Source organism: Aptenodytes patagonicus, chromosome W (genome assembly GCF_965638725.1).
Source record: "Aptenodytes patagonicus chromosome W, bAptPat1.pri.cur, whole genome shotgun sequence".
In the NCBI taxonomy this organism is placed as follows: Eukaryota; Metazoa; Chordata; class Aves; order Sphenisciformes; family Spheniscidae; genus Aptenodytes; species Aptenodytes patagonicus.
In genome coordinates, this window is record NC_134981.1 from 3,083,753 (window position 1) to 3,096,985 (window position 13,233).

The 13,233-nt window shown below is 47.1% G+C and overlaps 1 protein-coding gene across 1 annotated transcript in view; it reads left to right on the top strand.

Moving 5' to 3' along the window:
* Nucleotides 1–13,233, top strand: part of LOC143172270 (unconventional myosin-Vb-like) — a 154,410-nt gene that overhangs the window by 33,049 nt on the left and 108,128 nt on the right. The window contains exons 3-4 of the mRNA XM_076361491.1: nucleotides 1,250–1,421; nucleotides 3,691–3,835. Of these exons, the coding sequence (XP_076217606.1) occupies nucleotides 1,250–1,421; nucleotides 3,691–3,835 (317 nt within the window). The remainder of the gene's footprint in view (nucleotides 1–1,249; nucleotides 1,422–3,690; nucleotides 3,836–13,233) is intronic.

Sequence of the window (13,233 nt, forward strand, 5' to 3'; positions counted from 1 at the left end):
ACCCAAGTCACGTTGGGCTGAAAAGCTTTAGCGAAGGGGAACAGCACGCATCTACGTCAGATGGAGATACTGAGCATACATATCTTCAGGGGTTTTGAAGCTGTGGAAAGCCTTTTGTTCCTGACAGCTAACGTGCATTACCCAACTGTTTAGTGCTTCTCTTTTGTCCTTGTGCTTTCAGTGAATTTTCATGGATTTTTGTGGTTTCTGGCTGTACTCTGTATGCAAGGGTACTCCTTCTGAATGAAGAGCTGATTTTTAAATATCGCAAGGGATCCCTGGTGTGTTTGCCATTAAGATGTGAGACTGAGTGCAAGCTGTTGAAAATTGGCATTGGCAACGTGGAATTGGAGTATAAAACAAGCCTGAGGTTGTCGGATGTGCTGTGTGAGCCTGTCCTTGTGCACTTGGGTCAGCTTTTCTTGTGCTGTTTGCGCGGGCAGCGATCCAGTGCCGGTGCAATGGTAGTGGTGCCCTTTTGCTTGTGAACTGGGATTCCTGCCTTCTGCTGGGAGCTGAGCATCGGGACCCCTTCCTGAGACACCCTGTGGGAAGCAACATCACAGGCGATTTTTCTTCCTCCACTGTAAAGGAAAAAAAATTACACTTTTTCTGTAGTTGGTGGCTCTGCTGTTCATTTGGGGATGAGTCAAAAATAGTTAGCATATGGGCAGCCGTATGCTTCAACGGCATAACCTGGCTCTTCAGATATTGAAGCAGCAGGGACTCCGTGGTTCTCCACGTCCTTCTCTGCTTGAAGGGGTGTAAGGTTTTGAGTATAAAAGTAACTTGAATTAAAGATGAGTTGAGAAATCACTCTGATGGGAAGAACATGGTCTAGTTTGAAATAAGGCTGCTTTTCAAAGAGCATGAAGAAGCTTAGATCAGCTGAAGCTGTGGTTTTCTGTATGGTACCTGTTACTGCTCAGAGCTGGCTAAAGGCTATTTGCCCTAAGGCTGGCCTGAAAACAACTCGGGTATGCTCAGGTTGGTGCTTGTGGACCATCAGTGTCCACCAGGACCATCTGTTGGCCAGCTCAAAGCCATTTACCAAGGGGGTGACCTGTCACCTGGTAGCGTGTCATCCAGCTCCCTATAGCATTTAGCATAAAGGGGCTTTCATTTAATTTAGGGTAGGATGTGTAAGTATTTTATAGTATCAGGGTGGAGTTATGCTTGGATAAGTTACAAGACATCGAAGGAGCTGTTGGTTTTTGTGTTCTCATGTTCCTCATGTGTGTGTCTTCAGCTCTACGAATATCCTGTTGACCTCCAAGGAAATGAGCTGCCTTTCCTACGCAATCCGGATATCCTGGTGGGAGAGAATGACCTGACGGCCCTGAGCTACCTGCACGAGCCCGCGGTCCTCCACAACCTCAAAGTCAGGTTCCTCGAGTCCAACCACATCTACACATACTGTGGTGAGTGTCCAGGCCACATGTTCAGCTCCTGGAAAGCAGTGGGTTAGAGCATGTCCCCATAGAAACCCCTTGAGACCACAAGCCCAGAGGCTGTGGCATGAGGAAGGTCCAGGGGCTGTGAATTTGGGGCGGGAGGGAGACACGGGTGTGTGCCAACAAACTTTAGGTTGCAAAACCAGAGGTGGTTTTTGAGGGTTGGTGAACTTCCCGAGCTCGTGGTCTATGTGTGCAACTCTTGGTGGGAATGTCTTGTCAGATGAGTTTGAGGCCAACTTTGCGTGTGCTTGACAGTCTGTGGGGAAAAAAATAGGACCTAGCGAACCACTGGAGAACAGCAGTGCGCCAGAAAGATGCAATCCGACTGAGAAATGTCCGTAGCGGGTTTTCCTCCTGAAAGACTGCAAAAAAACCCAAACCCCTTGCTGCACTGTTTTTTTCCTTCCTTTTCTTAATGACTTTGGGGGTCATGGAACTATTAAATTCAAAGCAGAAGGGGAGGGCAGGTGTGAACTTAGGTTTGTCATTCCCGGGAAGGGTGGCCTGCCAAAACCATTCAAGACAGCAGTTACATGTGAATGGATGGCAACAAACTGCAACCTAAAAACAAAGGAAGAAGGCAGTTCAGCCATTTTTTATTAGGTTACGTTGGAGAATATTGAACGATGAACCCTTTTGCTGGCACTCAGGATGACCTTGCTAGCAGTGATGCAGAGTAACGATTTTTGAAGTGATTACAGTGAAATGCATGGGACTAGCTGTGTGGCAGGGTTAAGGCTGGTATGTCCAGCCGTGATTAAGTGTTGCAACTTTTGCTGAGGAAATCCTTGGCAGGAGCAGACTCTTCTTTAGAGTAATGCCCTTGAAATACGTTGGCCTTAGCAGCTGGTAACAGTGGTGACTTTGCTTTAAATATTTAATGATGTGTAATGTTAGACTATTGGCATAACTTGCAGCCTTTTGCAGCTGCATATGTGCTCCCTGTCAGATGCAAGCTTTCTTTCATCCAAAATCAGTGAGGTTCCATTAGTGCAGCCTCTCATGAAGGTTTATAATAAACTTGAGCACAGCATCGCGCTAATGAAGATGCATGGGTTTAGGCTTGGCTGTTTGGGCTTAGCAAGCGTAGGTCTAGCTACAAAGCGCTGTGTGGGTGCAACGTACCCTGTGCTCTAGTTACAAAGTGGTTTAGGAGGAGAGAAAAGCGCTTTTCTGGCAGCCGGTGCTGAGGCAACTACTGCCGTTCAGCTCGGTGTGCATCGTGGCTGCAGGCGTGTTTTCGGCGACTAAGGGAAAGAGATGCGTGACCCTACCAGAACCGAGATGCAAACAAATAGGAGCAGGGCACGATGAGGTGAAGCTGTTGGGTTAATATCCTGCGGAGGCAGGTAACATGACTTAGCTGACCTTTGCCTTTCGTTGTGGCTTAAGTCACCGTATCCTGGTGTTTGCTGCAGGCTGAGAGTTCCTGTGCTTTGCTGTAATTTGAGCGTGCCCGAGCCCTGAATCGGCCGGCTGGGAGCACAGCACCCACTCCCACCAACCACGTGCTCTCCGGAGCTCCTTACAATAACAATTTAAACCTGCAAAACCTGAAGGTACTTCGAAGGTGGAACTTGTGCTTCAGTTTTGCAGGGTGCAGACCAGCTCCCTCGAGCACGTGCAGGTAGCACCATGCGTGGCTTTGCCTCTCATTAATTCCTGGGCTCTCTGCCTCCTCCGGGCAGGCACGGTGTTCCTAGAGCTGGAGAGGAAAGAGACATTAAAGCTTTAATGCAGGCTCTGGCATTCCTTTCCTGTGATTTATGCATTTCATTTTGATTTGAGTACATTCTTTGTTATGAGCTTTTACTCAGAATTTAAGCCAGGGGAAAATCCGGGATATTTGTTTGGGTCTAGCAGAGCTTTGGTCGCATAGGAATTGCTTTTCTGAAGTGATGGCTCAGGCACTGTTTAGCTGCTCTTCTCACTCTTCCTGCAAAGTCTGGCTTCACACAATGAAGATTATTACATATTTGCTTTTCTCACCAGTTTGGTATGCCTCCTCTGTAGCTGTACGGGAGCTTATTGCCTTGCTATCAAAGCATAGCACTTGGAAGGAGATGCTGAGATAAGAATTCGGAGTCCTTCCCCATTCCCTTCTCCTCCTCTTTTTTTCTCCAAGCATCGTATTTAAAAAAAATTGATTGAAACAACTAGCACAAGCCCCGAAAAGCCTGAATTACTAACTCTGCTTGGTTTGTAACGTATCTGTCTATTTATCTGTTCTAAGGTATTGTACTTGTTGCCATCAATCCATATGAGCAGCTGCCAATCTACGAACAAGATGTCATCTACGCGTACAGTGGCCAAAACATGGGGGATATGGATCCTCACATCTTTGCGGTGGCAGAGGAAGCCTATAAGCAGATGGCCAGGTGAGTGGGCGCTCAGTCAACAGGGTCGGATCGAACTGTCGGATCAAAAGCGGGCAAATATCCAATTAAATATTGTAAGTATGCAATTAAAGTGAAGTCATGGAAAAGAGTGTGAAACTCCCAGATTTTCATCTCTGCTGAGAATATGGTGTCTTCTATCATGCCTTTATATCCCTGAGCTGGTATGGTATCTCCCCATCATGGTGGCCGTCTTCACCCACGAGTGCTGTAGCTCTGTCCCTCTTCTGTGAGATGCAAGACGCGGTTCCTGCGGCAGCCTCCCTTGTGTGGTGCCGAACTGCTTCACACTGAAATCTCTTTGAGGTCAGGTATTTAGGCTGCACCTCGAATACTGTGTTCAGTTTTGGGCCCCTCACTACAAGAAGGACGTCGAGGTGCTGGAGCGTGTCCAGAGAAGGGCAATGAAGCTGGTGAGGGGTCTGGAGAACAAGTCTGATGAGGAGCAACTGAGGGAAGTGGGGTTGTTTAGCCTGGAGAAAAGGAGGCTGAGGGGAGACCTCATCGCTCTCTACAACTACCTGCAAGGAGGTTGTAGCGGGGTGGGAGTCGGTCTCTTCTCCCAAGTAACAAGCGATAGGACGAGAGGAAATGGCCTCAAGTTGCACCAGGGGAGGTTTAGATTGGACATGAGAAAAATTTCTTTACTGAAAGAGTGGTGAAACATTGGAAGAGGCTGCCCAGGGAAGTGGTTGAGTCCCCATCCCTGGAGGTATTTAAAAGACTTGTAGACATGGTGCTTAGGGACATGGTTTAGTGGGCATGGTGGTGTTGGGTTGATGGTTGGACTCGATGATCTTAGAGGTCTCTTCCAACCTTAATGATTCTATGATTCTGTTTCTAATTAATTCTGCTTACCGACTTGACCCCGTTATCGGCTGCTGAGACTGCCGGGCAGGCTGGGCTAATGGGGATTTCGATGGTCCCCAGGAGCTCACGGGTTCGGTGCAACTGTGATTCAGATGGCGATCCTTTTCCTGCTGCTGCTTGGATGAGTTTCCTGGAAGAAATTCAAACCACTCTGCAAATGTCATGTTTAATAGCTTGGAGGAAACGGCATTTCAGATAATTTGGTGAGATAATCAGACTAAGCCCAGAAGCTAATGTTGGTCCTCTTCATTGAGACACTGATTTTGAGTTAGAAGTTAACTCTGGTGAATACCTGGAGGTATTTGTGGGTCCTTCAAAGCAGTGTCTTCACCAGATGAATGTGGTGTGAGTTTTACTTTATTTCTGTGTTTGCTGTGTTGCTGAGGACAGATGCAGGATTTTATTCTTACCAGGTAAGCCATGATCTAAAAGAAAATTTAAGAGGAAGCTGGAAGTTGTTGCACCGGGGATCATTTTATTATAGTTGTCTGGACCCGCACAGTGTGTTTAGATTTGTTTGTGAGTTAGCTGTGATTTTTATACAGCCCTGGCTTTTAATAACAAGAGTAAGCACTGAACCGTTTACCAAGGGTTTCGGCCTGTTTTCTGCTGTGCCTCGGCTGTAAGTGGTGAGTTAGGATGTGTTTCTGATCAAAGATGAGCCAGAGTTCAATCCGTAAACGCATCTGGAGGAGCACTGCCATGGGCGGAGATCTGATGGGTTGTACCCAAGCTGACTCCAACCTGCAGTTCAGACCTTCTGCAAGTGCTTGTGCTTTGGGCAGAACCACTTTGGGAAGAACTTAGAAATTTGGGGAGCTGTCTAGCAAAAGAGGAAGGCTTAGGACTGTGTCCTTGTTACATGAATCCAGGCTGAGCAGCAAGCTGCATGGTTCTTTGTAGAAGATGTCAGGGTTTGCTGACCCACTGGACAGGATGCATGGATTTTCCTGGGGCCGTGTCTAAAATATAAGGCAACTGCTTGCTTTTCTGCTGAAGTCTGCGCTAGGGAAGACTTGGTGGTTTCCTGCATCCCTGCGTATTTTGTAGGCAGTGGGCTAACTGATAGCTCTAGCCAGAGATGCTCAACTCTGTTCTCCTCATCATCAGAGTAAATCTACCTCTGGCAGCCACCTATAATTGATAACTGCTGTCTCTGGATGGTTAGGACTGCTCTGTTTGCAAGGGGACACGGCAATAACCACCTTCAAAGCTCTTAAGCAAGACTCTTGCTGTTCAGACAGCACCAGAGCAGCACTGTCTTGGGCTGGTATTACGGTAATTGCAGGCTTGGGTACACAGAGGGATTCAAATGGGGCTGAGAGGAGATTATAACGTGGATTATAGGAATCTGCCTGGTTATTTGAAATGTGCCTCAAAATGTAGCGCGCTATATTTTAAATCTGAAAGCTTCTGGGTGGACGTTGTGTTCTCCGCAGTTTGACCCGGGCTTTTCCCTCCGCCGTGCTGCAGGGAGAGCGGTGGAGCTGCTTGAGCACGGCACATGGATGGCGTGTCTCATGGGTGATGGATGTAGTGTTTTGGAGAGAACCTCTTTTTGATTTTTTTAAGTGAATTGCTGACTCTGAGAGATGCCTCCTGTCTGAAGCTCTGCTTTAGGCAACGGGGGTGCCACGTGAGCGTGGTGGGACACGGGTACTTGGGCAGCTCAGCCGTCAGGATGGAGGTCCGTGAGCGTGTTAAACCTAAACTGGTGCAAAACCATCGCTTGTTTTGCAGTGTCTTAGCTTGTTTAAAAACAATTGCATTATGGCTGGTGCATCCTATAGACCAGGAATAAAACTGAAACCTGCAATCTCAGAAGGTCAAACTTGCAATGTGACTGAGAGCAGGAAACCGGTCTCTGGCCAGCCGTCTGGGTTGGTTTCTTTGTTTATCTATAGAAGCGTGTGCTTGTGTATGTGTATGCATATATAGCCTTACATCTTTTTTAAAAAATGAAGTTATTAATTCTAAAACCAAATTAAATGAAAATCACATCGTCGAAAAGTGAAAATAACAATGCAGATGTGCATTTTGTTTGAATTTCTCTGGTTTTCTTTCAACGAGAGTGCCCTCAATGTGAGTAAGAAAATCAAAACGGGTAAAACAAGCTTTCTCCGTGGAAGATAGCTTGGAAACAGCTGATGTTGTTTGCAACATCACCGAGCAAAAAGGTGCTGAGTGAATAATTTGCTGGAGCCACCGAGCAGTCGTTGCTGCGTGAGCTTGTCCGGTGTTTGGTGGCGTGTCATCTCCAAGTTTTGCAGTGAGCGGCTTCTTCATTTTCATGCTTTTATATGTGTCCATGGGATAACTTTCACGCAGTTTGTGTGGCAGAGCAGAACTTGATTAGCTGACTCTCAGCAAACTGCTTCCTTGGGATCAGACACCGCACTGGGGTAGTAAACCTTTCCAAAAAAACCCCAAAAAAGCATGGCTGAAATGGCGCTTCAGATGTTTTTGGGGCCACGGGCAAATAGCGCAAACTTGGAGCGAGTGTGTGAGCGGGCCGGTGGTGCCAGCTTCTCCCTTGCTGTGGGGTTTCAAGGTGCAGTGGTCCTCTGAGGGCAAACTTTTTGTCCTTTTCATGAAGATCTGGATAAGGAAGGCTGCCAGGTGTGTTGTGCCCTGTTTCTATAGGGCAAACAGAGCAAGGACGTAATCAGGAACCATGAAGTCACCTTGAATAGCTCTTCTCCAGTGCAGAAGGCAAGGTCATATGTATATATAAAAATAAATATACACACATATCTAATATATATTATATAAAATATATAAAATGCATAATATATGTATGTAATAAGTAGATATATATGCATATTTTAGCTTTATTAGTGGCCCAGAGCACACTGGGAAGACACTGTGGAGGTGACTGAATGGGATTCATGGATGGCAAGGAAAAAGGGCACAAAATCTAAGATTTTCTGTTAAATGAGAGAAATTGGAGGCAATTAGATTTTTAATTCTCGGAGCTTCTAGTATACTATTGCTATGTAGAGACAGGGTGCTGGGGCAGAACTTAAAAGACATTTGCTGGCGTACAAGTGTTAGCGAAGTTGTCCTGTGCTTTCTTGCCTGCCTTGAGCTGGTAGTGTCCGTGAGATGGGACTGGAGGCACCTTCACAGGTAGCTGTAAAGCTCTGCTGGGTCCTGTGTCTAGTGTCGCCCTGTCATCAGGAAATGTCAATTTAAAAGGAAAAAAAAGGAGGGGGGAGGAAGGAAAAAAATGTGGGTGGGCTGGGCAAAGGGCTGCAGAGGGTATATAACAATATCTGATCCCTTTTTTTGAGACAAAATAGTTCACAAAGCATCTGAACACTTATTGTGATGAGGGCATGTGTTAAAACTCCCCTTTAAATGAAAGCTTTTCCCAAAGAGGACGCTTTGCAGAGAGTTGCTTTGCGGCACTTGCATGTAAAACAGCTTGAAAAAAGGCAAGTGATTAAAATTCATATGTGACAGCCTCTAATTTTTCCGGTGACCAGCCCTTTAGAAACTCCCTGCTTACCCAGTGTGAGACTAAGCGCACTCCGTTCATTGAAACAACATTATTTGAGGCAAAATACACAGCATGGAGTTAATTTGCTCCAAGTGCTGCTTCCGAAGGTGGTGGAGTCAAGCGTTGGGGTGGTGGAAGGGTGGGTTGTTTAGTGATTGCTAATAGCTGAGTCTGCATGGTTCAAAGCAATTTGTGCTTTGGGAACATATATTATCTGCAGGGCAATGCAACTATCTCCTCCTCTGGTCTTGCTCTCTACCGTCCTGATACTACCTAGCGAGGTGCGTTGGATGTTGGTGCCTTTTACACCTCTGGGTGCTGCAGAAGGCATTTGCGCTCCTGAAAGCGCAGTAAAAGCTTTGGGGGAACATCCAGGATCCCTCGGAGAGCCAGCACAGCTGCCAGTGCCCTGGCTGATTGCTTCTTGCTTTTCTTAGATGAACAAAAGATCCCTTGTGTGTGCCCAAATCCTGGCGGTGGCTCTGATTTCCTTGTGTGTCATCGCTTTGGGCAGAAGCCTGGAGTTCAGCAAAAATTCCCCTTGAAACTTTTTTCTGCTGAAGTCAGCCCGACCAGCAGCTTTCCACGCATGAGCAGGGGTTGTTTCTCACTACTCGCCCTGACCCACGTTCCTCTCGATGACTACGTCCCATCAGTTGTTGCCAGCTCCATGGAGGTGACCGAAGTTTGCACGATGACAGTGCAACACCAGCTTCCCATTCCCAGCCTTTGAGGGCTTTAGTTAAAGGTTAGATCTTCCCCTTCATGTCTGCAGCCCCGTTTTTCTTCTCCCCAGCTATCCTCGGCCAGCTCGGCTTGATGGTGCGGTCACTGTGTTGTCTCCAGATGCTGAGCTATTAGGAGAGTCGCTGCGGTGTGCTACGGTAGTGAATATATTTGTGTGGCTTTTCTGTCTTTGGCCCTTATCTCTTCCTTTTGTACCAGTTGGGTTGACTCTGGGCACAGGCCAGGACTTGCTAGTCCAAGTAAGGTTTCTTAATGCCTTTTTTAAAAAAATCATGCATTATACTTAATAAAATGCAAAATTGTACACTATCACTAGGTGGTAGAGGTATGTGGTGTGACTAGCGTTGCTGTGGGCGATGGGGCAGGAGAATGGGCCCCCCAAAGGCTGTCAAACGTCTTTCAAAAGTGGGGGGGCAAGTAGTGAGGTGGTCTTTGCTCGAATCGTAAATCAAACGGCGAAAGCATCGTAAACCCCTTGCTGTATATTCTGTGTGTTTTCCAGTTAGCACATCTGGATCTTGCCACGATAGCAACATTATATCACATATGTGGACCTCTTAATTAGCACGACATGTCAGCTAATAATCACAAAATAAGTGCAATGTTCAAATCTTAAGGTGGAAAAGATCTCGGGTGATAAAGGACTTGCAAGAGCCTCCCAAGAAGTGTGTGGACTGGGTGAAGTGCCGTGCTCTTTATTCACTTGTGCATCCGTTGGGCTGATGCTTTCACAGATGCATGATGTCTGCATGTGGTCAGACAAAAATATCCTGATCGGATCCATGTATAGCTCTGCTAAATTGGAAACGCAGAACACTTTAACATTCTCCTGCCAGGAGCATGAAGGGGCTCTGCAGACCTTAACTGACCCTTGCAACGTCGGTGGGAAAACAAGTGTTCTGGTGACCTGTTGGTTAGACTGGAGTTTCCTCCTTCCCAGCGCGAGGATCTCCTAGCAGTGGTGTTGATAGTTCTCGCAGAAGAAATAAAATAAGAAATGCAGGAGTGATTTGGTGAACGAGTTCAGCTTCTGCGTATCTGGGCTGCTCAAATGCAGCTCAGATGCTCTCACCTGCAGCTCAGTTGGGTACAGGATAACCCCCGGTGTCAGCAATTCAAACCAGGGTCAGCATCTACTATGTGATTCCTAAATTATAAGTTATATGGAAGTAGTGTGTCTTCATCTTCCACCCCGCTGCCAGCGTGCTGTTTCTGGCACTAAATGCTCAAACACCTGGACTGCGGACGGGTAACTCTATTTAGTAGTGGCTTTCCGTTTTTGTTGGAAGTTAATGCACCCAAGTCTTGCATCGCACTGTCAAAAGCATATGTCAAAGTGTACAAATCGCTGCCTGCCTACACCAGCAGGCAACACGGATGATCTGTGTCTTGCAGAGATACAGGTGCCGGTGGGGCTGTGCGTGGCCACGACCTCTTTCTTTTCTGCTGTGGGGTGCAATGCTGGAGCTGGAAAAGAGCAGAAATTGCAGCATTGACCCTGCCCATAACCTAATAGAGGCGGGATGGGGTACAGGCACGGTGGGGGTTGTTCTTTGATAGCACTTCAAATTTCAAGCTTTACAAGAGGATTTAAAACCATACAACGAGAGAGCGGGTAGGAGTTAAAAGAGAGATTAACCCCCGACAGAGATGCAAGAGGAATCAGACTGGCACAATAAATAAGGCTGGATGCTGCGTTAGATTAAAGGCGGGGAAGGGTTTAGGTCTCCTGGTGAATGAGGCTGGGTTTGCAGCGAGCTGCGAGGCCGATCTGTGCTGCAGCTCAGCAGGGCTTTGTGGCAGGTACCATCTCAAAACTAAAGCTCTGGTGTAAAAAAAAAAAAAGGGTCAGAAGAAAAAACACTCAATAGCTTTGAATTTAGGAAGGGGAGAAACCAAGGGGGATCTCTTCTGTTTAGAGTTAAAAATGGGATAGGGAGGAAGGGAGAAGGTTTTGGAAGAGCTATCCCATAAACATGCCGGTGCTGGTGTTAGGCCTCAGGGTTTGCAAAAGCAGCTGGATGCAACTTCTCCAGAGGTGATACAAAGAAAAGAAAAAATGGGAGAGACTCCGGGTAACGTTTCCCAAGGACTGGAGGAGAGACCCTCCAGTCTTACTTGCCCTGCTATGGGAGAGGACAGAGCTGCTCTGAGGATAAGTGGCCAACTAAATGATCTTTTTTTTTTTTTTTTTTTTTTAGTTTCTTCTTTTTTGGCAATTTGGAATGAGAATGGTGCTATTTGCTAGCAACTTTAATCATAAAAGAGACATCCCTTGTAGAAAAATCATAAATACTCGTAATAGGACAGCACTGGCATGGGAGAGCTTAATGCACAGAAAGGTCAGTGCCTGACTAAGAGTAATGATTGCGTGTGTGAAATATCACCGACTTGGAAGGAGTCGTAATGGGCTACATCAGACAGGTAATTACTGCTGCCATGCAGGAGAACTGTTTGAGCTCTGAGGTGTGAAAGCTGCAACACCAAATATCATTAAACATTCAAAACGGTGTTTACGAGCATTGTGGTTACATCGGAGCGCAAAGGCTTGCGATTGCCCTTGCCCACCTCCCAGCCACCGTTTGCTATCCCGCATCCTCACTGAAGTTCTGGAGACCTCAGGATGGAGAACTCTGAGTGCGTGCCCAAAAGTCAACGGTCCCATTGATTTCTGAAAATCTCCTTCTGGGGTTTTCCTAACGTATATCAACTGTAATTAATTAGATGGTAGCGTAGGAGTCTTACAAGCATCGGTGGCTGATGATAGTCGAGGTGATGAAGGACCTTCTTTCTAGGACTGCCATGGGGTGGAATAACAACTGGCTTGTCCTCCTGGTGCCTGCAGAGCTGAACTGCTGGGGGCATCATGCAAGCTTAGGGAGCAGAAAGCCGGCGTGATTCTTGCCCCCACGTGATCCTTTTTGGGAGGATGCACTGCGAAGCCTCCTCCATCTGCAGGGCTCCGCAGGGGCTAGCTGCTGCTTGCGGGTGGCTCGGGTCGGAGCCGGGGATGCTCTGTGGTGCGATCCCAGCGCAGAAAAGAGCATCAGGGTGCCAGAGAGCTAATAAAATTGGCCGGGTGCGTGTTTAGCTCTCGTTAGAAACAGCACACAAAAGAATCACTGACCTCGTTTTAGTGTGGCCGAGGAGCTTGTGTTCTTCCCCAATGGGGTATGCAAAGCATAAACCCTGGGAGAAAGCCATCCTTCCTGCCTGACCTCAGGAACTGGTGGAAGGATGGGAGACAGCTCAGCATTTTGCAGAAACTTTTTGAGTACGCAGGATTTTCTTTGCTATTGAGGGGGCATTTCCAGCCGGCTGCACAAGGCAGTCCAGGGAGAAAGTACCTTAATGAGCCGGGACCAGTGGGACTCCCACCGCTCTCACAGGAGGAGTAACTGGTTTGCTGGAGCATCGCATAAAAGCGCTCTGACCTCTGCAAAGACATCTTAACTTGCACTGTGGTATTTGATCTCAGCATTAGAAACATGAGATTGATATGCGAGTTAAACGGTGTTGTGCAGAGGGAAGGTAACGCTTTGCGCTGCTGGTGACTGCCGCAGAAGATAAGGTTAATTTGCACGTTGCCTGTTCTTTGGGCGTCGTGCTGCATGCTCATCCTTTCCCATTCAGGGCCAAACTGGTACTTTTAGGCTTTTTCCCAGCAACTGAGAGATTCAAGCCCATGTTTTCGCTCTGGCTTCTTGCTGAAACCCAGGTGCGTGTGAGCAAATTGGCTCCGAAGCCGCGCCGGATGGACCCCGAGGAGTACATCATGCCCGATGCATCTTCTCGAGTAAGACCCTGGATGGGTTGTGCATGATCTAACATCCCCCAGGGACACCTGCAACAGCTGAGTGACATTACACCAGGCTTGGGCGTTGCTGAAATGGGATATTGCTGTTTTCTTTCTCTGGTTTGTTGCATTAAGGTGCAACGTTACCTTTGCAGTTGCGATGGTACCAGGATGGGGAAGGGCTACAGCAGCTCTGGGGCTGTTCTGGCCAAAATGTATTTTGGAGCCATGGTGTGGCCCATGTTGGGTGTAGGTTGTTGGTGAAAAAAATTAGTTATTCTCCCCCATCAGTATAAGCCACTGTATAAAAAGAGTTATACCTCCAAAAAAAAAAAAAGAAGAAAAAAAAGAAGTTGTATAGGGTAATCCATGCTATTTATGAAAGATACAGTGTAAAAAAGACCCAGATGAATATGTAGCACTTGAAAAGCTATCCTTATGTTGCTGCTGCCTTCAGCAGCTGCA